The sequence below is a fragment of the Moschus berezovskii genome, chromosome 12, assembly GCF_049115385.1.
Source record: "Moschus berezovskii isolate FMDL1 chromosome 12, NW_MosBer_1.0, whole genome shotgun sequence".
In the NCBI taxonomy this organism is placed as follows: Eukaryota; Metazoa; Chordata; class Mammalia; order Artiodactyla; family Moschidae; genus Moschus; species Moschus berezovskii.
In genome coordinates, this window is record NC_142471.1 from 86,690,265 (window position 1) to 86,715,536 (window position 25,272).

The window sequence follows — 25,272 nt, forward strand, 5'->3', positions numbered from 1 at the left end:
GACCTTCAAAATGCAGTCTGCATGTGAAAGATAGATTGCCCAAGACTGCTCAGTTTTAAACATGAACTGGACCTTCGCCACAGGCACTGTCTTTCTTGCTCGTTTAGTCTGGAATGATAAACATCTTCCTTTTCTTTCTGAAAGTGACAACCAAATTCACTCTTGAAGGTTCAGATGGTGAGCAGTTTAAGAAGTGGAAGAAATGTAACCTTTCGGATATTGGACGTGGACTGGTGCACGTCAGATAAAGTGATCCTGGCTTCCGATGACGGGTGTATCAGGGTCCTGGAGATGTCCATGAAGTCCACGTGCTTTAGGATGGACGAGCAGGAGTTGACCGGTACGGAGTTCTAAGGGAAGGATGCTTGGAAGTGTCTTTATGTTGCACCAGCTGTTCTTTTCAGGGGAGAGAGCTGCTTCTGTTTCATTTCATTCTTTCTAGGAATCTACGTTTAAGAATGTATATTAACTTATAAAGCTTGCCTGTTTTTACTGCTGAGATGCTAGACTCTATAATTAGATGTCAGTCATTCCCCAACGCTGGTTTACTCAGCGCCCCTTCCTTGACCCCTTTCTGAGTGCTCTGTCAAAAGATCAAAGATGTTTACATGAATAAAAATGACTTCCTCAGACTTTAGGAGAGCTCATCAGAGGACATGAATCTAGTGATAAAGTGATGCTGGTTTTTTAATAGTGAGTCTTGTGTCTTTTGCAACCATATATCATGGAAAAATAACTTTGGAAAGTATCATGAATTGTGATGCCTGTCTTATGACTTGTTAAAGGGCAGTACTACCCTGCCCTTTTTTATATTTTGATTTTGAGATTTTTTTTTCTGAGAATGAAAGCTGTTTTAGTAAAAAGTAGCTATGAATGAGAAGTTTGTGAGTGCACTCATCAATCTATTTGAAAATGAGATGTCCCTACATTAAATTTTCTCCAGGCATACCTTTGGTATATACAATGGGCTATCTGATCTGTAAAAAAATGTCATAAGAGAATTGTTTAGTCATTTACAGAGTTTCATCATAGAAACTGTCGGCTCTGGGAATTGTTTGTACCTTCACAGAGTCAGTCTTTGGCACATTCAGAGACAGTAGGGTTTTAAAAACATGACCCTTCATGTTATGTTTGTGCTTGAGGCCCTACCGAGTTGCTGTGTATGTTGACTGGGCTGCCTTTAGCTTAGATTAAATGTGCTTTTGTTTGTGTCACTGCCCGACCCCTGCCACTGTATTTGGGAACCATCACTTCTTACTCAGTAACCGTGACTGCCGTATGGTGAGCTGCAGTTGAGCACTGCATTCCCACATCTGTCCTCAAGATTCCTGCCAGCTCTGCAGAAGTAGCAGGACCTCCCTCCAGGGAAGGACAAGCATAGATACTAACTTTAAACATAAAGTTATTGAGGAAATTAAGGGAATTTCAAGAATGATTTTTTCTTTTAATTTAGTTATTAGTTCTAGGTAAAGAAGTATGCAAATATAATCTAGATGTTTGAGAAGCTATTCTTTGACCTTTATCTTAAAATCTGAGTCTAAAAGTCTCCAAAGCCAAGGTACTTGTTTTTAAATTAAACTATGTATATAATTAATGAGAGCCCATTGTTAGCTTAATGGGCTACCATGTTTAATACCATGACTGTTTAATACTATGATTGTTTAATACCATGAATGAACAGGTGACTACCAACCAGATTTTAGGTTACATTTTTTTTTAAAATTTTCCTAAAAAAAATCCTATCGACTCTCTAGTGGTACAACCTCAGCCAAAACGGGCAAGTTTTAAAATAATAATGGGGAAAGTCAATGAAATTGTGCATATATTCCCCAAATTGAACTTTAAACTCAGAGCAACACTCAGTAAATGTTGAAGACTGGTGAGAGTGTAAACATGGAGTTAGGAAAAGTTTTCTGTATGTTTGCTGCCAGACATGTGCTGATTTGAGCTTGGAAAATATGTTTGATGTAGTATATTTCCATTCTAAGGAATTAGAAATGTATTTTGGACCTTGTTGATATAGGATAATAAAATCGTTTGAGGTCACATGCTTTGATATAATATTTAGTATATTTGCTTCATTTCTCCTTTATGACAAGTAGAGAAGATCGTAATATGTTGATTCAAATATGTTTTCTTTGAATAGCTTGGTCTTCTTCCTCCACCCCTGCCCCTTATTTACATTTTTCTGACACTGCCTCTTCTCCCGGTAAAAGTGGAAATCAGACAAATGTAGAAAATTGGAATCCCTGTTTTTAAGTTGGACCTGCTGCCTACATCAGGGGCATAAAATGGCATAAAATACTCTTTTTAGCAGTGTCTAAAAGGAATCTAGAACTGTGAGACTTGTTTAATAACATTTCGTATGATGCTGTTTCCAAGAAGTTTCAGTACTATCTCTGTGGGGTCAGAGACTTCAGTCTAGCTTTCTGCCCCTGTGTCTTAAGCAGTGATTACACTAATATACTCTCTGAGTTGGCACCACCAGACTTATACATCGTTCTCTGCTGACTTCTCTGTGAACTGTCTACAGCGGAATCTTTATATTTCTAACAATTCTACTTGTTAAAAGCAAAATCTGTGTTTTTGTCTAGAGCCTGTGTGGTGCCCATATCTCCTTGTTCCCAGGGCTGCTCTCGCCTTGAAAGCTTTCTTATTACATCAGCCTTGGAATGGACAGTATTCTTTGGACATTTCTCATGTGTAAGTTTTTTTGCTTTTTTGTTTTCCTTTCTTAATACATTTAAGATTGAAAGACACCCCATGAAAATTAGCAGTGGCTGGTCTCCAGGGCTTACAGGGATTGGAACCTTAAAACTGAGTTGAGGCAGTGATGGCAGAGACCCTGAAAGAGTCACTGACCTGCCTCTTGTCTTTCCCACTCTGGGGACCTGGGTGCAGCTGAGGGGACACACGGGGCTCTCAGGGCTGTGTGGTCATCCTATGTTCTGAGCCCAGGCGTGGCAAACTGACTGTGAAGAGGGCCAGTTGGGGACAAGATGCAGTTCAGTCACTCCAGCTGTGTCTGACTCTCCGCGACCCCATGGACTGCAGCACGCCAGGCCTCCCTGTCCATCACCAACTCCTGGAGCTTACTCAAACTCATGTCCATTGAGTTGGTGATGCCATCCAACCATCCCATCCTCTGTCGTCCCCTTCTCCTCCTGCCTTCAATCTTTCCCAGCATCAGGGTCAGGGGACAAGATTAAATCTTTTTAAAAGCAGCATAAAGGAATCTACTTCAGAAGTGTTTTATGTTCTATAGCCTGCCTCGTTGCTAAAAATAGCCACAGAAACTGTTATTGGTGGTGGTTAGTTAAACTACCACAAGCGTTGTGGGACCTTTGCTGTATGGACTGCGCAGATAGGCAGGGGTTGTGTGTGTGCTCAATCACTTAGTCGTGTCTGACTCTGTGACCCCACGGACTGCAGCCCGCCAGGCTCCTCTGTCTGTGGAATTTTCTAGGCAAGAATACTGAAGCGGGTTGCCATTTCCTTCTCCAGTGGATCTTCCCGACCCAGGGATCAAACCCACATCTCCCGCATTGGCAGGCGGATTCTTTACCACTGAGCCACCAGTGAAGCCCTGGGTTAGGAGAATTAAAAAACTAAATGTGATGAGATGTTCTTTCTCCAAGAAGTATCTACTCAGTTCTAGAAATTGAATGTTAATTTTGCAGAGCAGAACAAGAAGATTCCTGTAGTCATTGCTAAGTTCCTTATTAACGTGAATCTAAACCTGATAGTTTAGAGCTCACTAATAAATTTTCTGGTTTCTCGAAAGCCAGAGAAGCTTTCTGTGCTCATTTCTCAGTTTTGACTCAATAAGATTAAAACGGACATTAACGATGATTGGTAGGTTCCTGAGTAGTCTTGCTATTTCGGTCTACATGCAGGTTTTTAACCAAGGACTATGAAGAAGTTACTTCTGTATTAACACAACTTTTTTCCTGGTGAAATAAATGGTGGTAAATAAATAGAAAATGCACTCATTTAAAATCTTCTCTTGGTACAGTGATTATCCAGAAAATGAAGAAATAAAGAATCTCCTTCAAGAGCAGTTGAACTCATTGTCTAAGTAAGCACTCTGACTATGTTTTATTAGAGCATAAGACTATGAAAAAGAAAAACGTAATGATTTAGACTTTTTAAAATTAAAATAAGCTTTGTTTTGGAAAATATTAGTGGCCCACGGAGAGACCCTTCTCTTCGCCTTGGTTTGTTTCCCTTTAGAGTCTGTGTTTTGTGGAAGTAAGTTTCAGATTGCTGTGGTCTCATGTCAGGGCAGGAGAAGAAGCCGTGGGGTAAGCCGCCTTGTAGCTAGCCTGCCTCCAGCACAAATGCCCTGCAAAGCCTCACGTTAGAGGATGGATGTACACAGGGCAATTCTTGTGTGTCAGCTTCTCTCTGCTAAGATAAGTTCTCTGTGTCAGGTGCTGTGTGTGCACAATTCTGGCTAAGAAATTAATATGCTCCCTAGAGTCAAGAGCATTTACAAATAGGTACTGTGAATACACTGGAAAGGAAGTAGAAAAATTTGACTCCACAAGGAGTTTTTGGGGAAACATATCTTGGCAATCTAGAATCCATCGCATATATTTTAATACTTAATAAATTAATGCTAAGGGAATATTATATTGATGTTGAATTCAAAGTAATTACTTTTTTCGCTTCTCTGTCCCAAGGTTAGCATTTATGTTTAAATGGAAAAGAATAGATTTAAAGACTATCTCCCCTTCCTCCTGATTTATAAATGGTCTATAATGGGCTATTGTAGAAATAGCAATTTATGAAACACTAGCCTTTCTTCCTTATATATTTTAATTTTTCAGTACTTTGAAGAATAAATTCTGAATGCATCTTCTCTGAAGTATAGAGTGTTCCTGATGATCATTTAGTAAAATCGTTTTATCAACAATGACCTTATTCCTGTAGTTAGGTAGCTGTTCATAGTTTTTAGAATGGGATTTGAGCTGCTTCAAGAAGGTAAATCAGAATTAGAACTTTAAGCTGTGGTGGTTGATGGGTTCCACTTCTCCAAGCCTAGATACTGTCTAAGTGCTGTAAGCTTTTGCAGTTTCAGGGCTGTGGCAAAGTGACTTCCTTTGTAGATTCTTATCATATCTTTGGGGTAGAATTTTCCATTTTAAGAGTGTATTGATTTATCTCCTTTATTGTTGGATTAAAAAATTTTGTCTTGCCTTTGTCTGGATTCCTGCCTATAGTGACATAAAGAAACTCTTGCTCGATCCAGAGTTTACTCTCCTGCAGAGATGTCTGCTTGTTTCAAGGTAACACTATTTGAAGTGTTCTGTGTAAGAGACAGGGAATTTCAGGTTAACTCACTCCTTTCATCAAGAGTTGTTAGTTAAAACCAAACTCTTTGGAATTTTAGAAAATATATCAGTTCATCCTTTATAGTTGGCTTACAGATCGTTTAGAAAGTAGTATTACAAACAGGAAAAAGAAAAAGACATGAGATCTAGGCCTTCTCTATTGAAAAGACTCCATTCTACAGACAGCTTTTAAAAATATCAGCTACAAGGGGCATGTCCTAAGTATACCCATAAGTTATATTTAGATTATATTTAGAAGTAGTAACATATATATTCTTACTTAGAGTAGAGCCATCCCTTATAAGAAAGACGTTTCCCTCCATTCCCTGAAGAATAAAGAGCATATTATTTCCACACGTTATCTAGTCAGTGATCCCAGAGGAACTTCTTCCTTAACTGGTGCAGATTGAAAGATGTACTGATGGCAAACCAGGTAAATAACAGCACAGGCTACAGCACCACAGTGTTGCTCTTAACACAGAACAAAGGGAGGCTTGGGTTGGAAGGGGCCCCATGCCGTTAGGGCCCTGTGCTGTTTGAAACCCAGTAACAGACTTGCAGCTTCAGCTCTTACACCAGCCGGCACATGGTCTCTCATGGGCCAGGACCATGCTCCTGGCACTTCAGGCCACCATGGGGAGCCCCCGTCCAGGCCCCACGCTGCTGCGTGAGGTCAGTGGAGTCTGTGGTCTTACCCTGGCCAGGCTTTACGGTGATGAATCAGAGCTGCACTTCTGGACTGTCGCTGCCCACTATCTGCACAGCCTGTCCCAGGGAAAGGCCTCAAGCACACCAGTAGCTAAAGAAGCCGCTCCTCGGGACAGAGTGAACAACCCACTGGATATATGTTACGACGTCCTCTGTGAAAATGCCTATTTTCAGGTATCACGTTTCATATATTAAAAACCTTTAAAGCTATGTCTTTCTTTGTAAGTATCTTAAAGTTGGGAAACTTTGTATTAAATAATGGTCCACATAACAGAATGAATCCCTTGGCACAGTCACATAAAATAGGCCTGATTCAGGACTTGAAAAGCTCATAAACGCTTACTGAGTTTTTAGTAGACATTAAAATTTTATTATTACCAACCTTTTAATTTTGGGGGGATCTTAAAAATTTTTAACTTGGTTAATTTTAATTTTCTCATGTTATTAATTTTCTATAAATAATAAATACTTAATTTACTTGGTTTTAATTTGGTGTTCTATATATATGTAAAGGTAGTTTCATAATTTGTTTAACCTCCAGTAGTGTACTGAATTACACATAGGGATTTTTCTTCCAGCTCTACTAAAGTGCCAGTTTCTGTAAGCAGGCACACTTGCATACAGATTATAGTACATTTCAGCATTTTTTTTTCTTCTCAAATTCTTATTAAATTGTTGGACTTCTTCTTTGACTCATAAGTCAAAGTAATGTTTATTAATAGTTAAATAATTCAAAAGTTTTAAAATCCAGGCTCAATTTTCTTTCTTTTATGCTCTAGAAATTTCAGTTGGAAAGGGTTAATCTCCAGGAAGTAAAACGGTCAACTTATGATCATACAAGGAAATGTACAGACCAGCTGCTTCTCTTGGGTCAAGTATGTCAGTTTTTATAACTCTTTTCATGTTTCAGGGAATTGCTAGTTGATTAATATTTTACAGCATCATTTATATCGCACACAAACACCGTGCACACTCTCTATAGCATTTCCCTGAAAGTATAAGTGTAAGTATATGCTTTCTTTCAAAATAAGACCAACAGACGTTCTGAGAAAGCAAAAATATATGGTAAACCAACTTGTAATTTTGGCTTCCATAATGTCACATGAGGCCTGCCTAGTTCTGTTTTGCTTTGGTTTTGTCTCTGACTAGTACAGAAGTTAAATAAGAACCTGTGTAAACCTGTGTACCTGTGGTTTTACATTTGTCCTAAAGAAGCAGTGTTGCACTTTTGTTCAACTTGTATACATGTAAACAATGTGTTTATGGATAATTTTTGACAATGAAAATCTTCTTTAAACTGAAAGCTTCAGTGTTCCAAATTATGAATCTTGAAAGGTTATGTTGGAGGAAAATGGCCTCATAACTAGAAGAACTGTTTCCCTTATTAGACAGACAGAGCCGTGCAGTTGCTTTTGGAAACGAGCGCAGACAACCAGCATTATTACTGTGATTCACTGAAAGCCTGCCTGGTCACCACCGTCACCTCGTCAGGTCCCTCCCAGAGCACCATCAAGCTCGTGGCAACTAATATGATCGCCAATGGAAAACTGGCAGGTTAGGCATGCTTTAGGGGTATATGTGTCAGTACTCTGAAAAATCAGACCCATTCCTAGGAAAGTATTTGGTTATTAGGAATATTTCTTTCCTTTTGATATACGCTGGAGAAAAATAAATTATTGCTAGCAGTTTATATTATATTAGTCGCTCAGTTGTGTCCAGTTCTTCGTAACCCCATGGACTGTAGCCTGTGAGGCTCCTCAGTCCATGGAATTGTCCAGGCAAGGATACTAGAGTGGGTTTCCATTCCCTTCTCCAGGGGATCTTCCTGATCCAGGGATCAAACCTGGGTCTCCTGCATTGCAGGCAGATTCTCTACCATCTGAGCCACCAGCGAAGCCCTCATATTATAAGTTGACCATACAATTTAGTCATCTAGACCAGTGCATTTTTAAAGAGCAAAGGGGTGTTATTAATAATTGCCGAAATAATAGACATAAATTGGACACATGTGGGCACCCTAAACGTTAAAACCAGTGAGTGAGATAGTATTGACTTGCTTGTCTTCTGGACTGTATTTGTACCGCCAACCCAGGTTACTTGAGTGATAACACTGTAAAACCCTATTTTAATACTTCGTTTTAAAATTTAAGTCACTTGTGTCTCCAGTAGATATAAAATGTCCAAGACCAGGTGAAATCAAATGGTGGTTTGACCCTTCAGTGGCTGGCCAGAGAGAGAGCTCCAGCGTCACTCACGGGCTGCTGTCTTGTCTTCTAGAGGGCGTCCAGCTGCTCTGCCTGATCGACAAAGCGGCGGATGCCTGCCGCTATCTGCAGACCTACGGCGAGTGGACCCGGGCCGCGTGGCTTGCCAAAGTAGGTGATTCGTTAGGCGCCTGGACCTCGGGCGAGAAAGTTCAGTCTTAAATTTTTGACTCATTATTTGGAGGTATTTTGGAGGGCTGCAAAGCGGCTTTACAGATATTTTCTTAGCAACTTTCATCTTTGTGTATAAATTACATTTCTTCTTACTGCAAAGTGGAGGTTGCATTGGTAGCAGTTAAGTGAAAGCAGCTGCCTCCTGTCCCTGCTGGAGTGTGACTCCAGACTACGTACAGCCCAGAGGTGGTCCCGGCCCATTGATCCTGAGGTGTAGATCCCTGCTACCTCTGGTAATGGTGCTGCAGCAGCAGGGGCTGTGTCGTAAAGCAGAGATGAGCTCTGTTTCATGGTAATAGATCCCATTTCAACTGAATTCTTTTTTCCTTCTGTGTAGTGCAGGGTGTCCTTTTTAACATGGGCATCTTCCTCAGGTCCGTTTAAATTCTGAAGAATGTGCTGACGTTTTGAAACGGTGGGTCGACCACCTTTGCTCCCCTCAAGTGAACCAGAAATCCAAGGCCCTCCTGGTTCTCCTTTCCCTGGGCTGCTTTTCCAGCGTGGCCGAGACGCTTCACAGGTACACTGTCAGTGGCTGGTCAGAACCACCCAGGATTTACCACTGCCCATGAGGCTCTGCCAGGAGGCTGGTAGTCCTTGATGTTGGGAGTGAAGGGAGAAGCATATATTTTAGGTTTATTTTTTAGAAAAAACCTAAAGGGAGTAGAACAGTCCACGCTTGTTCATTCTTCTTTTGGTCTAGGAACTTTCTACGTCTCTGCCAATATGCTAGTCAAACCTAATAGTTACCTGTTTAAAAAGAATATTTAAAAAGAATTCAGGTCAATTTAGCTTTGAGTAGACAACTGAGACAAAGCCAGAAAAGCAGTAGGAAGGGGGAAGAAAGTGTGGCAAGTTGGAGGTGTCCCCTCTGAGAACCTTGAAGGGTAATTAATGCTTATCACTTACCATAGGACATTTTATTTATTTAAAACGAAGGGAGGTGGGTTGAGGCAGATTTAACAGAAAGTTACTTGTGAAATCTGGACCTGGGTATGTGGATTTTTGTCCTGTCTCTGTAGATAGCACAAGACGGGATTCTTGTCCTGTCTCTATTTCAGTGATTTCACAAGTTTTTTTTAAGAGTTAATAGAAAAGAGCAAAGGGTTGGGGCATGAGAATTCTGCTTTCCTCTAAGCCGGGGCAGAGAACAGTGCTGCTGTGCCTCACACAGCGCTCGGGCTTCTGTGGAGAGTGTGTACAAGTCCTCATACAGAAACACTCCCTGGGATGGTCCTACCCCCCAGAGGATGAGAGTCACAGCTCCTGACGCGCTTTATGTTCTCTTGAGCAGCATGAGGTACTTCGACAGAGCGGCCTTGTTTGTGGAAGCTTGTCTGAAGTACGGAGCCATCGAAGTCAGCGAGGACACAGATATCCTTTGCTGGGACGTGTTTGCTGAGGGGGAACCAGATTCCGTGAGTGGGTTTTAAGCATCCCCATTGGCTGCGCTGCCTGGGAGGAAACTGTTGTATGGAGAAAGATCCGTGTTCTGACTGCCCAGAGCCAGGAAAAGGGGAGATATGGGAGGGGACAAATCAGAAAGTAGGTTGTTGCCCCACCGGCATCAGCTGTGAGATAAATGGAGAGCCAGCAAGGGCTGTGAAGTGGAGGGAGCCCAGATTTTGTAATGTTTTGTTTGAACTTACAAGGACGGTAGAGGAACTAGTATGGGAAAGATATAGGAGGCTTTGCTGGAATAAATGCATACCAGAATAGATTAAAAAGAAAGACTGGCTGTTACCCACAGGGATGGGCTAATGTGGAACAAGACACAGCTGCACTTCAGAGACACGTGTCATGTAGGCAGGTCATGGTGGCCCCCGTGTGACCAGGAGCGTTTCAGTTCTGCCACCTGTCACTTGAGTCACATGTTTTTCTTTGAAAAGAAAGAGCTTGAGAATCCTACTCTCGGGTCCTTGTGTTTGCAAAGGCTTTGTTGTTCTTTTTGCACTTTTTCTTGAATTGTTACATTGTGGCCTCATATCTACATGTCATGTTTTTTATTTTTCTGTATATATTTTTTAACAGAAAATTGAATTCAGTGTCAGTATCTCGGCACTGGTAAAGTTGGCTCTGATTCAGTGGAGCTGTTTTGGATATCATAACACAGAGGAACAGGGCTGTCTAACATCCCCAAAGTGAAAGTCACTCGGTCGTGTCTGACTCTTTGCGACCCCATGGACTGTAGTCCGCTAGGCTCCTCTGTCCATGGAATTCTCCAGGCAAGCTACTGGAGTGGGTTGCTATGCCCTCCTCCAGGGGATCTTCCCAACCCAGGGATTGAACCCAGGTCTTCTGCATGGCAGGTGGATTCTTTACCGCCTGAGCCACTCAGTGAGGCTGGATCTGCCCCTTAAACACCAACCTCTCAGACTTGCAAACAGCTCAAGTTTTTGCACATGTATTTCTCTTCTGTCATCCTTCCCTCTCCACTCCTTAAGTGCATTTAGACCTCGAGGGGATGTTAGTTGGGTCTTGCAGGAGGTTGGACTTTGGGCTCAGCTGGTACCAGTGCACGGACATTGCAGACTGAAACCTTGCCCCCCTCCCCGGGAGCTGCTCTCCCCCAGAAGAGCTCCCTGTGCTTATCCCGCGCTGCCCTCCCCTGGACACTTGGCAGAGCTGGTCCTTGTTTCCGGCCTGTGGGAACCTGCTGGAGCCCCCTCTGCCCTTCTCTTCCTTAACTGCAGTTTACAGAAGCTCATCTCTGCTATATATGCAGATTATGCCCGAAGTTTAAAGAACCTCGGTTTTAAACAGGGATCGGTTCTTTTTGCTTCAAAGGCTGGAGCAGCTGGCAGAGATTTATTGAACGAACTGGAATCCCCTAAGCAAGAACTGACTGGCTGAAGAGTGACCAGTCTCCATGCCCCAAGGCCCCCGGCCTCAAGAGCAGCAGCCGGGGTGTTGGTCTGGCTGTGGACAGTCACAGCCCAGACTCACAAGGGTACCATCCTCTCCAGGGCCCTCGTGTGCTGTTTCACCATGTATGCACAATAGTATGTGAGCATTTACACTGTAAGAAGCCAGTCCTAGGACCTGTATTCATCTCAGAGAAAGACAGGAACACTTCAGATATTGAAAGTATAACATTTTATACTTTTGGAGACAGCTTTAAGAGTCCCTAGAAATGCTTTTCATTTTTTTAAAATTTAAGATCCAAGCAATTGAATTGCTTTTCTCATGGACTAGATTTAAATCTGTAGTAAAAGCAGTTTGTGAGAGCTATACTGAAATATGTGCTGTGCCTGTGTGTAACAGTCATTCCAGGATTAAACAGAGCAGAAACATTTAAACACTAAAGGTGACTTTACCACGGCATTCCATGTTTTCTCACCTTGAAAACAGAGCTGTTCATTTCTTGGTTTAGGCAGTTGCTGAATTTTGTAATTTCAAGTACATAGGCTTTTAGAGAAATTGTAAGCTTTAGGCTTTGTCTGTGGAGTCTTGGATATTTGGGGTTTTAGCTCCTGCTGTGATGTGTTACAGTAACCTCCTCTTTGAAGGCTCTGTGCTCTAATAAGTTTCTTTCTTTGTGTTCTTCTTCCAATGACTGAACTATATGAGATGTGACTTATAAATTATTGCTAAAAATTTAAATGTGTGTAACTTACAGAAATGATAAATAAAAAGGGACTTAATCCCAGCCAGGCCTTTGTGTCCTCTGAGCTGCTGTGCACCACGTCGGTGCTGTGCTGGCACCTCAGGAGTTGGTCCAGCTGCCCACCCTCCAGCGCTGCTTTGCTGAATCCGGAACCGGGCTGCAGGAACTCGGGGCCGCGGCACAGAACAGGGTGGAACACCTGCCACCAGGGTTCCTGGGTGGGCAGGGCTCAGCTTGTGGCTCTGAGAGGTGACGAAATGGCCTTCCTGTCTTTCCCCTGGACATCCAGGGTGACATATGTACTAACACCCACTGGGAGGTGTTTTTAGATAGAATAATAGTCTCTGCCCTTAGATATCAACACCCCCTCAAACAAGGAACTGAGGTCCATGGAAAGGAAGGGCCTGTCCCAGGAATGCTTGTTCCCAGCCCAGTGCTTTTGCTAAACGTCCTAGAAGAAACCCAGAATCCGTTCATTGGTCCTCACTGGTCACCTTGCCCTTTCTTTGCCTGGGTAGGTTCCACCAAATTTTTAAAGGCCACAGGCAAGCCCAGCTCTCTTTATATTGTTTAGAAGTTAAATGATTGTCAGGATGGACTTTATTAATTCAACCATCAACTAGCTAAGGGAGAAAAGAATGCTGGCCTTAGTAAGCAAAGAGAAAGAAGTAGAAATTCCAGCAGAGAGCATTTGAGTTCAGTGTGCTTGGGATTGGAGGCCGGCAAATAGGGGTGGCCCGTGGCTGGACTGTGGGAGCGCGAAGAGGACAGGCAGAGCAGCTCACTGGAGGGCCGCCCACCGTTGCCGTTTGCCTGTCCTGTTGCTGATTGTTGTGCAGATGGTGACCAGCCCTGGGCCTCCCCGCTCTTGCTTTAGGTCTTTCCATCGCTTTGAAAGTGGGAGCAGGACATTTTTGTTCTCCTAAAACCAACAGTGGAGCAGTGTCAGTACCAGCCTCCCGCCCCTCCCGGATGCACCGGATCAGAAGTTCTCTACAGAGTAGCCCTCACCTCGATAGAATGGTGCCTCTCAGCTCTTGATTGCCTGGAGATTCCATCTTGCATAAGGACAGTCTTAGGTGTCTGTGATTCCTGAGCTCGTGATCACCCAGAGTATTTCATTCTCCTCAGCAGCACTTCGTGATTGAAGTATAGTATTCAGGTACACACTGGCAATTTAGAATAAAAGAATTCTGCATGGCAGAAATAAATGACAGACAAGTGAAAATATTCTCTGAGCCAGTAGGGCTTTATTTCTTTGGGATCTTGCTTACAGTTGATTTGACTGACTCAGAATGACTGATTCTCATTGTGTGAATGAAAGAAGTCCCTCAGTTAAAATGTAAAGGCATTTTAAATTGGCCCTATCAATACTTGAATGTGCTGGTGTTTTAAAAAGAAGAAAAGCAAAGGAGCTAGGCTTTAGGAATGCAGTTCTCCTGAGAACTGCTGGAATCCAGTTAGATGGACAGGTCCAGTGGGCACTTGGATGAGCGGATTGCCCCGCTGTCTTTCCTGTCCTTAAAGGCTCCTTGCATGTGTCTGCTCCGTCTGCCGCATTAAGACCCACACGAAATAACACCACGAAAGTCCCACCTCTCTCCCACTGAGATTTTCTGTGACCGTGGCTCTCAGATGAGTCTCTGCGGGCATCTTGCTTCAGTATTTGGCTCTTTTACCTAAAAAGGCCGACTAACAGTACCGACCCTCCTTATTTTTTCTCCGGGAAATGGAGAAATAGGACTTAGTCAAGGTGAAAGTAACTGTTCCAGGTACAAGAGAAGGAAAGATATTCTAGGTTCCATAGGTGATTTGGGTTTATTTTTAGCAAAGCCAAGTGCAGTTAGGCAAGAAGGCTGTTAAAAACCCTGTGATGTACAGCTTCAGAAGGACTGAACAAATAGTTAAGAATTTAAGATCAGATAAAAGGATATTCTCCAGTCACTGCCTTAAAAATGTAGCTTGGACCAGTTTTCCCTTGTGTTTATGGCCTTTTTGAAACTGAAGTAGGGTGGGCTGGTGTGGGCGGATGGTGGGGGGCTGCACAGGTAGAGACCTCTCATCGAGACCCTTGGGGTGAAGGACTGCAAACTGCAACTTGCAGAGCTGATCCCACTCCTTGCCTGTTACGTAAATAAAAGTTTTACTGGAACAACCATGCCCATTTGTTCCTTGTCCGTGGCTGCTTTCCTTTGACAGATTTGAGTACTTGGGACAGAGACTGTATGTCCTAAAAAGCCTAAAATATTTTACTGTCTGGCCTTTTATAGGAAAAGATTCACCCACTGCTACTCTAGGTCCATAAGCCAACTTGAGGTGAAATTTCAGCTGCACACAGTTGTCCTTGAGGGTGCAGATCAGTGGTCCTCTGATTAGGTACACTAGAAAGTGAAAGTGTTAGCCTCTTGGTCGTGTCCAGCTCTTTGTGATCCCACTGACTGTAGCCTCTGTCCACAGAATTCTCCAGGCAAGAATACTAGAGTGGGTAGCTATTCCCTTCTCCAGGGGATCTTCCCAATCCAGGGATTGAACCCAGGTCTCCCACACTGCAGGCAGATTCTTTATAGACTGAGCCACCAGGGAAGCCCTGGTACACTATAACTTAGCTCTTTTCAGAAAGATGTTATTAGCATCATCCCAGGGCTTCCCCTATAACTCAGTTGGTTAAGAATCCGCCTACAATGCAGGAGATCCCAGTTCAATTCCTGGGTCGGGAAGATCCCCCAGAGAAGGGATAGGCTACCCACTCCAGTATTCTTGGGCTTCCCTTGTGGTTCAGCTGGTTAAGAGTCTGCCTGCAATGCAGGAGACCTGGGTTCAGTTCCTGGGTTGGGAACATCCCCTGGAGAAGGGAAAGGATACCCACTCCAGTATTCTCGCCTGGAGAATTCCGTTAACTGTGTAGTCCTTGGAGTTGCAAAGAGCTGGACACGACTGAGTGACTTTCACTTTCATCTGACTCATGGACCCTAGTTCCCAGGGCATTGGGTCTGGGAAACTACATACAACATGCATCACTCAGGCTGACCTAGTCTTTTTTTTGACAGTTCTGAGTAAACAGATGGTAGTTGATGATAGCTGACATCAACAGGTGATAGAAAATTTTAAATCCAAGAGCAGTTTCATTATCAGCATTTTAAAATAAATCTGTTTTACTCCAGGCACCTCCTAATGTGTTCTGCTATAGTAAGAGCTCACTTTATTCCGATATTTTGGCGGTCTACCATCTAGAGCCTTAGTGCTTCAGGCAGGGTGAAAGTGAAAGTGTTAGTTACTCAATCATGTCCGACTCTTCGTGACTCCATGGACTTTAGCCCTCCAGGCTCCTCTGTCACGGGATTCTCCAGACAAGGATACTGGAGTGGGTTGCCATTTCCTACTCCAGGGGATCTTCCTGACCCAGGAATCGAAGCCGGGTCTCCTGATTTGGAGGGAAATCACTCAGATTGTTTACTTAAAGAACCAGCTGTCCATGGACAAAATATAGTTCTACAGATTAAGTTCACTGCCCTGTGGTCTAGAGCTCACATCAGCTGGGGATGTAATTGAACAATAGGCCCCTGCTAAAGTTGCTAATGTTTGTCAAGAATAGGCCAAGGAAAATAGACTGTGTCCCATAAAGAGCTTGACAGCTGTCCTGGAGGATACTATTCTAGCAAAAGTGTTTAGTTCAGTCGCTCAGTTGTGTCCGACTCTTTGCGACCCCATGAATCACAGCGTGCCAGGCCTCCCTGTCCATCACCAACTCCCGGAGTTCACTCAAACTCATGTCCATCGAGTCGGTGATGCCATCCAGCCATCTCATTCTCTGTCATCCCCTTCTCTTCCCACCCACAATCCCTCCCAGCATCAGAGTCTTTTCCAGTGAGTCAACTCGTCACATGAGGTGGCCAAAGTATTGGAGTTTCAGCTTTAGCATCAGTCCTTCCAGTGAACACCCAGGATTGATATCCTTTAGAATGGACTGGTTGGATCTCCTTGCAGTCCAAGGGACTCTCAAGAGTCTTCTCCAGCACCACAGTTCAAAGCATCAATTCTTTGGCGCTCAGCTTTCTTCACAGTCCAACTCTCACATCCATACATGACCACGGGAAAAACCATAGCCTTGCCTAGACGGACCTTGGTTGGCAAAGTAATGTCTCTGCTTTTTAATATGCTCTCTAGGTTGGTCATAACTTTCCTTCCAAGGAGTAAGCGGCTCCAGGCGGTGCAGACGCGAGAGACGCCGGCTCTGGTGGCGCAACCGACCACGCGCAGAAGCGTGGCCAAGAGGAGCTACCCCACATCCAAGGTAAACTACAGAGGTTGTGCTTTGTGGGAGCAGCTGTGAAGAGATATTCCACGACCAAGTAAGAGAAACCCAAATAAGACGGTAGGTATTGCAAGGGAGCATCAGAGGGCAGACACACTGAAATCATAATCACAGAAAACTAGTTGATCTGATCACATGGACCACAGCCCTGTCTAACTCAATGAAACTAAGCCATGCCGTGTGGGGCCATCCAAGATGGACGGGTCATGGTGGAGAGGTCTGACAGATTGTGGTCCACTGGAGAAGGGAATGGCAAACCACTTCAGTATACTTGCCTTGAGAACCCCATGAACAGTATCAAAGGACAAAATGATAGGATACTGAATGAGGAATTCCCCAGGTCGGTAGGTGCCCAGTATGCTACTGGAGATCAGTGGAGAAATAACTCCAGAAAGAAAGAAGGGATGGAGCCAAAGCAAAACAAATACCCAGTTGTGGATGTGACCGGTGAGAAGCAAGGTCCAATGCTGTAAAGAGCAATATTGCATAGGAACCTGGAATGTTAGGTCCATAAATCAAGGCACATTGGAAGTGGTCAAACAGGAGATGGCAAGAGTGAATGTAGACATTCTAGGAATCAGTGAACTAAAATGGACTGGAATGGGTGAATTTAACTCAGATGAGCATTATATCTACTACTGTGGGCAGGAATCCCTTAGAAGAAATGGAGTAGCCATCATGGTCAACAAAAGAGTCCGAAATGCAGTACTTGGATGCAATCTTAAAAACGACAGAGTGATTTCTGTTCATTTCCAAGGCAAACCATTCAATATTACAGTAATCCAAGCTTATGCCCCAACCAGTAATGCTGAAGAAGCCGAAGTTGAACAGTTCTATGAAGACCTACAAGACCTTTTAGAACTAACACCCAAAAAAGATGTCCTTTTCATTATAGGGGACTGGAATGAAAAAGTAGGAAGTCAAGAAGCAAAAATGTAACAGTAGTTAATTCAGGATGTTAAGAATCTGATCTGTTTGTGTTCTTGGAAATGCCATGGCACATTGCAGAGGGCCGACTGGAGCCACCCTCTGGCCAGCAGAATAACTGTCAGTCGAGCCCTGGGTTTTGCTTTTTGCCTCTGCACACTTGTTCAGCTGTGCTTCTGAACACCATGCCCACAATGTGGAACAGAGGAAAGTGTGGCCTGGGGATGGCGTGTCCCTGCCATCTAACTGACTGACCTTGGACAAGCTGTCACCTGAGCCTCGTTTGTAAGAGGGGGATGGTACTGCCTGCCCCCCAAGATGGTTGAGCGAAGATGACAGGTGACAGATGTGAGGGCCCGCCAGTCTAGAGGCTGCTCCTGTTTGTTCTTCAGGAACGTGTGTGGTCTGCCTGCGTCACTGTTTGTGAGAAGACGGATGAGACTGTCAGCTTGCACTCAGGACTGAGGGTCTTGCTTGTGTGACACAGACGAGGAGCAGAGATCAGAATGGGACAGGGAGGAAGAGAGAGAAAAGGAAGAAGGGAAGTGACTCTGGGCATCCCTCACGTCGCCCACTGGCATCGTGGAAAACTTGAGCAGAAGGGACTTGGTCTGGAGCCAGGGTGGACCTCCTCTCCGTGGGGCATCTCCAGAAACCTGCTCCATCTGCTTCCAGTGGTTCCTCTCTGACCGTCTCCTGGACACTCAGCAAGCCTCTTCCTGCCGGAGACTCACCTCCCCTTCCTGCATCCCAGCCCTTTGATGCCTCCCCATCTCCCACCCCATCCCTACCTATGGGAACCACCAAATTCCAAGTACCGACTGAGCCACCACCTTCTGCCAGGAACTCAACACTCCTGGTCAGGGGATGGGGGCCCTTCCCTAAACTGGGGAGGCTGGGATGGAGCGGGGAGGTGAAGAGCAGCCCCAGGCCCAAGAGGGAAGGACACCCCCAATCAGAGAAGGATGGAGCAGAGTCCACTGCGAGTGGCCTTGACACACAGCAAGCAGTGGACACCAGGGCCGGAGAGGCCCACAGCAGGTGCGCTGGGGTTCAGAAGGGACAGGGAGCAGGTGACTCACTGGGGGCTCCTGGGAGTGGGTGTCAGCATGGCCCTGGAAGATGAGCAAGGATGAGCCCAGGGCCTCCAGGCAGATAAAAAGCGCAAGGAGAGATGTGGTCAGGACAACAGGCTTACAACTGACACAAGCAAATGGTTCCATTTTTCAGGAATGTGGGACTTCTCCCCCAGGGCCGGGTGGGAGGAATGTGTGGAGCAGCTGCTTGGATGCCCATGAGGGCCCAGCTGGGGGCCAGTTCACCAGAGAGCCAGGCAGCAGCTCCCACCAGCTGTTCCAGGTGGCAGCTGACATCTGCTTCTCTGACAGAGGGGTGAAGAGGAAAGAGCAGAAGCGCCTGACCTGCTGGCCAGTGAGGCTGCGGGTCTGTCTGACCACTGTGGCGGGGCCAGCCCGTTGCCCCTGAGAGGGGAGTTTAGAACTGCTAGAGAGAACAGCAGCTCAGCCAGCTCCCTGCTTCCATGTTAGTCCTGCGGCCTCGTCACAGAGCGTGTGTGTCTGCGTGCCAAGTCGCTTCAGTCGTGTCCAGCTCTGTGGCCCTATGGACTGTAGCCGGCCAGGCTCCTCTGTCCATGGGGTTCTCCAGGCAAAAATGCTGGAGTGGGTTGTCCCGCCTTTCTCCAGGGGATCTTCCCTTCCTAGGGATTGAGCCTGTGTCTCTCATGTCTCCTGCACTGGCAGGAAGGTCCTTTACCGCCCTGAGAGCAGCCAGAGGGATGTTTTAGACACAAGATTCTCGTCAAGTGCTGCCCTGGCCACATCTCTCCAGTGGCTCCCGCCACATGCTTGTCTGTAAGGGAGGCCCTGCGCTAAGGGCTTCCCAGGTGGTGCAGAGGTCGAGAATCCGCCTGCCAATGTAGGAGGCACAAGAGACGCACATTCGATCCCTGGGTCAGGAAGATGCCCCGGAAGTGGGCATGGCAACCCACTCCAGTATTCTTGCCTGGAGAGTCCCGTGGACAGAGGAGCCTGGCGGGGTGTAGGCCATAGGGTCACAGAAGAGTCAGGACATTACTGAGTGACCGAGCAGTAGCAGCAGCTGTGTTATCTAGCCCTGCCCACTTAGCTCTGACCTTGAACGTAATCCATTCCACTTCAGCACCTTTGCACTCGCTGTGCCCTTTGCCCAGAGCTCTCTTCCCCTGCTGCTCACGGGGCTCCCTATTCCCTCCCCAAGACCTCTGCTTAAACGTCACCTCAACCTCAGCTGGGCCACTCTGATCTACTCTTACAAGCAGGGTCCCATACTCCACTAGCCCTGATCCTGCTTGCCTTTTTCCAGAACTCCTGGCTTCCCCATGAGATTGTAGGCTCCACGAGAGCAGGGCTAGGTCTGTCTTGTGCTTTCCTGAACCCTCAGATCCCAGCAGAGGGCTGAGCACACAGAAAGCCCTTGATAAATAAGTGAGGAGGGAAAGGATGCATGAAGGGGGCTGCGGAGCTGGAAGAGAAGCAGAGGGCTGGGCTGTCTCTGTGAGAGCCGGCAGGGAGCGTCTCCTCTGAGGGGCCTGGCAGCCCCTGAGACCTGCTTATTGTCCTCCTCCCCCCAACCCCCATCATCTAAGATACTCCCTGGATCTCTGTCCCAGGTCCCTTGTCTAGGAGCCCACGCTTCTTAGTGGCACCTGAGCCATGTCCAGAAAGGGCCTCGAGAGGTCTACAGAATCATCTCATTGTCAGGTCCACGACTCCCCTTCCAGGCAGGGGCTGGCCTGCCTGCTTCCAACAAAAGCAGGTGGAGGCTCGGTGCCCTTGCAGGAAACCCACGCCCATCAAAGTCTCCTTTCCTGTGAATGAGCCTTTGCTCAGTATGAACATGTGCCAAACCTCCATCGTTGTTGTTGTTTTCATCCCGGAGGAAAGGATGTGGAGGCCCCAGCCTCAGTCTTCCAGGAGCCTGAGAAATGACAGAGCCACAGAGGGCAGAGTGGGCCACTGAGGGAGAAAGGTCAGGATACCCGAGGGGAGGGTCCTGGGAGCCCCTGCCTTCGCAGAGGAAGCCAGTCTGGATGGCTTATTTATCACCATCCCTGCCTCGGGGCAGTAGTCATGTATGGATGTGAGAGTTGGACTGTAAAGAAATCTGAGCACCAAAGAATTGAGGCTTTTGAACTCTGGTGTTGGAGAAGACTCTTTAGAGTCCCTTGGACTGCAAGGAGATCCAGCCAGGCCATCCTAAAGGAAATCAGTCCTGAATATTCATTGGAAGGACTGATGCAGAAGCTGAAGCTCCAGTACTTTGGCCACCTGATGCAAAGAACCAACTCATTGGAAAAGACCGTGATGCTGGGAAAGATTGAAGGCGGGAGAAGGGGATGACAGAGGATAAGATGATTGGATGGTATCACCAACTCGATGGACATGAGTTTGAGTAAGCTCCACGTGTTGGTGATGGACAGGGAGTCCATGGGGTCACAAAGAGTCAGACACGACTGAGCAACTAAACTGAACCATCTCGGGGCAGGAGGCGAGGTGGGCGGGGACGATGAAGAGGGCTGCTTTCTGGAGGCAGAGGCAGAGGCAGGCCAGCCTCGCTGCTCTTCCAGGAGCACAGCAGCTCTGCTTACCCCAGCCTTGTCTGGAGCCCCATTTGCAGTGCTGTCATCAAGATGCTCTGGGAGAAGACACGTGAAATGGGGATTTTTCTCAGAAATGCCATGTGCAATGTGCTCTCTCCTGCGACTCCACAAATCTTTAATAAAAGTAGGAGATTCACCTTGTGGTTGATGCGACTAGGCTTTTGGGAAAAGTCAGGGAGGAGGCTGGATTTGAGTGGAGGCTGGTAGAGGACTGAGGCAGCCTTGGCCCACAAGACGGGGACAGGCTAACACTAAAGTCCCCAGGGAAGGTCTGGACTGGGGAGGGCTCGGCCACACCGGTTGCCCAGAGGTGGACTTTCCAGAGGGCTTGGACCGCCTTCTGAGACCAGCCTGGTCCTCACCCCTAGGACACCAGAGGCCTGTGCCCTCCTGGGGTGGCCCCCACATTCTCCAGTGTTCCAGAAAGGTTACCGACAGGTGTTGGGGTAATCATGTTCCAAAAGTTTCCATTTTTCCCTGGCATCTGCAGCAGGACAAGCCTCCTCACACATCTTTTTCTCATATTTCATTTCCTTTAGCAAATGCACACAGTATCTTATTTGAATGCGGTTATCTGAAAACTTGCTAACTGAAGGGTAGTTACTAACTGAACAGTGTCTCTACTGTGGTTGCTGAATCCAGAAAAAAAGCACTTTTGAGAGAGGAAAATGATGTTCATTGCTTTTTCTTCTCTGGTAACCAAGATGCAGTCTGTCCAGGAAAGCTGGTACCTAACTCTGGTGGGGAGCGGGGGAAGCGGGGAGGGAGTGCAGGCAGAGCAGGCGGAGTGACCCTGAGTGCTGTCACCTGCCACCTTGGTATCCTGGCTCTGCCCACTCTGTCCCTCTCAGCAGCTCTTTTATCTCCCCTGAGCTGCTCCTCCGTGGACTCTTGGCCCTGTCCCCCAACTCCCCACCCCACGTCTGACTCCTGGTTCTGCCTTCGCTAGTTCTGTTATCCCTGACCAGTGAATCTAGCATCCCCACGCCTCAGTTTCCTCATCTGTACAATGGGTTCAATGATAGTCCTTCCCTCGTTAAGTTGAAAAGCTCTTGGGACACGGCTTGGCAGGATGAATACTGATGAATATTGGCTCTCATTTCTGGTGCCATCTTGGGGGAGATGGTTGTTGGTAAGAGACTGGAGGCCCCTCTGCTCCAGAGGGATGCTGCGTGCTTTCCTGGGGGTTCTGAGAAGACTCACCTCCTCCCCTCTGCGTTCTCCCCACAAAGAGCCCAGCGAGGATCAGAACATCCCTAATGTTCTGATTAATGAGCCTCCAAGTGTCCCTGGAAACTTCCTCTTCTTCTCCATCAGCGGAGCCCAGGGATGTGTCCTGTGTTTTGTGAGCAGGAGTAACCCTGCCTGTGTAGCCCCAGGAACCTCAGGTTCTCAGTGGCCTCATGAATCATCAGGAAGGAGCTGGGAAAGAACCAACATGCTCATTCCACTCCCCCCACAACCGGCAGAGAGTCAGGGTTCCCCCATAACAGGCACTGGTCTGCGGTGAGAGCCACACAGCCCCAGCCTTCAGACCCAGTTCTGCCCTCAGGGGTCTCCTCTCCCCACAGCCCTGCAGCTCCCTACCCACCACTGGGGTGGTGCCTGCCAGGGCCATCCCCACAGCCAGAGCCCTGTCTCATCACCCCATCTGGCTCGGAGCGCCCCGTGGCACTGAGCCCTGAAAACAGTTTCCCAGCCCTGGGGAGGTGTTGGAGGCCTGGACGCTTGGGCATGAAGTGGAGTCGGGAGGAGACGGAAGACACAGGGAGGAGGCCAAGGAGGAGGGAGGGGACCTTTAAAGGGCCCTCCTTCGCTGGGTCTAGCCTGGAGCGCCACATTTTGCCCCTGTGGAAGGAGGGAAGGGGTGCCCCTCCTTGAGCAAAGAGGCTCATGAGAAGCCCTAGCCTTGAGTTCTGAACAGAACTCAGAAAACCACAGGAGAGATGAATCCTTCCCTGAGATGTTCCCAGAGCAACTGTGGTCCTTGCTGGCTCACTGTAGGGAGTCCATAAATATTTGTGGAGAGAAAAGGTCCTAATACAGAGATGATAGTCTAAGGTTATTTCCTCCAAAAGGCGATGCCAAGGAACATGTGCAAGAGATAGTCCCGTGATACATCCCTCAGGAAAAAACTCAGCGGGGGATGGGGGCCCCAAATAATAAAGTCTATTAAAAAGGACGCAGAAATTAAATAATTCAGGAAAACAAGATAGTCTAAAGTCTCCTTGTCACAACGCACATAAACACCTAAAGGCTCTGAGAAGTCCTTTAATAAAGAATCCTGCATAACTGTGTTTCAACCAGCAACAGCGAAACGCACTTAACCAGGAGCGCCTGTCACCCCTCTTTGCTCGCCCTTCTTTCTCCTCTGCTGTCTCCAAGCATCACGTGGAGTCTGTGCTGGGGACTGGGGTGGACACGGTCACCCGAGGTACATGGAGACCTGCAGCCTATGGGATGTCATTCTCAGGGGTCAGAGCAATGACTCCACACTCTCAGCAGGATTTCCAATGTGAAGGGACCAAGGGTGACCCAGGGACTTGCAGGAGGCTGGCCCTTGAGCCACACAGATGGAGCCTTCCCAGAACCAGCCTCAGGGCTCCCCTTGAACTGATTTGCCCTCAGTTGAAGCAAAAGGATTTAATGTCTTTTCCCAGAGAGAAACTAACTCTTTTATACACACAAAGCGGGGATTGAGATCATCAAACAATTTCCTCCAGGTCTAAAAGTTTCATGAGAAGGAAAGAAAACAAAAACACTTCAACCAAAAAACAAAGAACAAACCCTGAGAACAGAACACACTTAATGAGACTGCTTAGCCCTTGGAGTTTCTGAATAATTCATGCCACCGCAGCTTTCTTTCCACTTTGCTTCTCAGGCTCCCCGGGGGTGGGAAGCCAGCCTTGCTGTGGTCTCTTCCAAGCGGCCATCCTGCCTCTGCTCACAGGCCTCCTGGGACGGGTGCTCACTACCTCCCAGGCTGTGCCCTGAGTCAGTCTTGAGTTCTGCCACTAGAGTGGGCATTGGGTGACAGCAGGATGACTCCAGAGGCCCCTCACGTGGCAGCAGCAGTGCAATATAGCAGGTGAGAACCTGAACTCTGAATCCAACCAGCTAGTCAGAATCCCAGCTCCATCGTAGCTGTGTGCCAACCGGCACAAGCTATGCCTCTCTGAGCCTCAGTTTAGTCCCCTGCCAAATAGGGATGGTGACATACTTCCCCCCTAGTGCTGTTGACTGGTTTGATCTCCTTGCAGTCCAGGGACCCTCCAGTCGATCCTAAAGGAAATCATCTCTGAATATTCATGGCAAGGACCAATGCTGAAGCTAAAGCTCCAATACTTTGGCCACCTGAGGCAGTCCCCTGATGCTGACTCATTAGAAAAGACTGTGATGCTGGGAAAGACTGAGGGCAGGAAAAGAAGGGGGAGACAGGATGAGATGGTTATGCAGCATCACTGATTCAATGGACATGAACATGAGCAGACTTCAGGAGACAGTGAAGGACAGGGAAGCCTGGTGTGCTAGTCCATGGGGTTGCAGAGTTGGACATGAGCCTCCCCATCTCTCGGGACCCTATGCGCATTTGTAGCTGTCAATGATGGGGAACCTCTCCCAACTTCTCCCCCAATCTGCTTCCAAGCCTCGCCTAACTTCTCCCCCTGAGCTTCCAAGCTCAGGGCCTGGGGAAGGAACAGTGTGCCCCAAATGGCTCCCTAGGATCCTTGGAGCCACTTTGTCCAGCAATAAAGAAAGTCCATCCCCACGGTGATTATGGAGTTTCCAACCACTTCTAGAAACAGAGCCAGCTCACAACTTCAAGAACACAATGGCAGGTTAAAAAAGGAAAAAGACAAAGAAAAACCTCTAAGCTCCATCACTACGCTAAGTTCCCGCCCACTCAAGTTTTTGAGCCAAACTTGACTCCCCGTGAGATTTCAGTCACTCGTGCCTCAGCTGGCTGGTGGGGGTGTGAGTGACGTTGCTGTGTCTGAGAGATGGTTCTGCCTTTTCACAGAGTAACAGGTTTGGTGAATTTCAGGGTTGCAGCCCAACCTCCAAGCTCCCAGACCTTCAGGCCATGATCCAATCCAATTCAACACAGAAAGAGAGACCCACAGGCACACATGTCAGCCTCTGCCAAGGGGGAGGCCACGGGAACACCTGCTGGAGACTGCTGGGGAATTGCTGGCTCCCTGTAGGGGCTTGAATGGTGTCCCCCTCCCACCAAATTCATGTACCCTTGGAACCTCAGAACTTGACTTTATTTGAAAATAGGGTCT

At 46.8% G+C, this 25,272-nt stretch overlaps 1 protein-coding gene across 5 annotated transcripts in view; it reads left to right on the plus strand.

Moving 5' to 3' along the window:
- WDR11 (WD repeat domain 11) overlaps positions 1-22,011 on the plus strand; it is a 67,608-nt gene extending 45,597 nt beyond the window's left edge. For 2 of the 5 annotated variants that reach the window (XM_088842377.1, XM_088842379.1), the window contains 11 exons: positions 169-340; positions 2,595-2,703; positions 4,016-4,078; positions 5,226-5,291; positions 6,041-6,218; positions 6,824-6,919; positions 7,433-7,598; positions 8,322-8,419; positions 8,857-9,002; positions 9,777-9,856; positions 11,181-14,592. In XM_088842377.1, coding sequence (XP_088698503.1) covers positions 169-340; positions 2,595-2,703; positions 4,016-4,078; positions 5,226-5,291; positions 6,041-6,218; positions 6,824-6,919; positions 7,433-7,598; positions 8,322-8,419; positions 8,857-9,002; positions 9,777-9,856; positions 11,181-11,335 — 1,329 coding nt within the window. In that variant the 3' untranslated portion in view covers positions 11,336-14,592. Of the gene's footprint in view, positions 1-168; positions 341-2,594; positions 2,704-4,015; positions 4,079-5,225; positions 5,292-6,040; positions 6,219-6,823; positions 6,920-7,432; positions 7,599-8,321; positions 8,420-8,856; positions 9,003-9,776; positions 9,901-11,180; positions 14,596-16,253 lie in introns of those variants that run through there. The other 3 variants (XM_055424521.2, XM_055424522.2, XM_088842378.1) reach the window with 3 other exon arrangements.
- Positions 22,012-25,272: the final 3,261 nt, after the last annotated feature.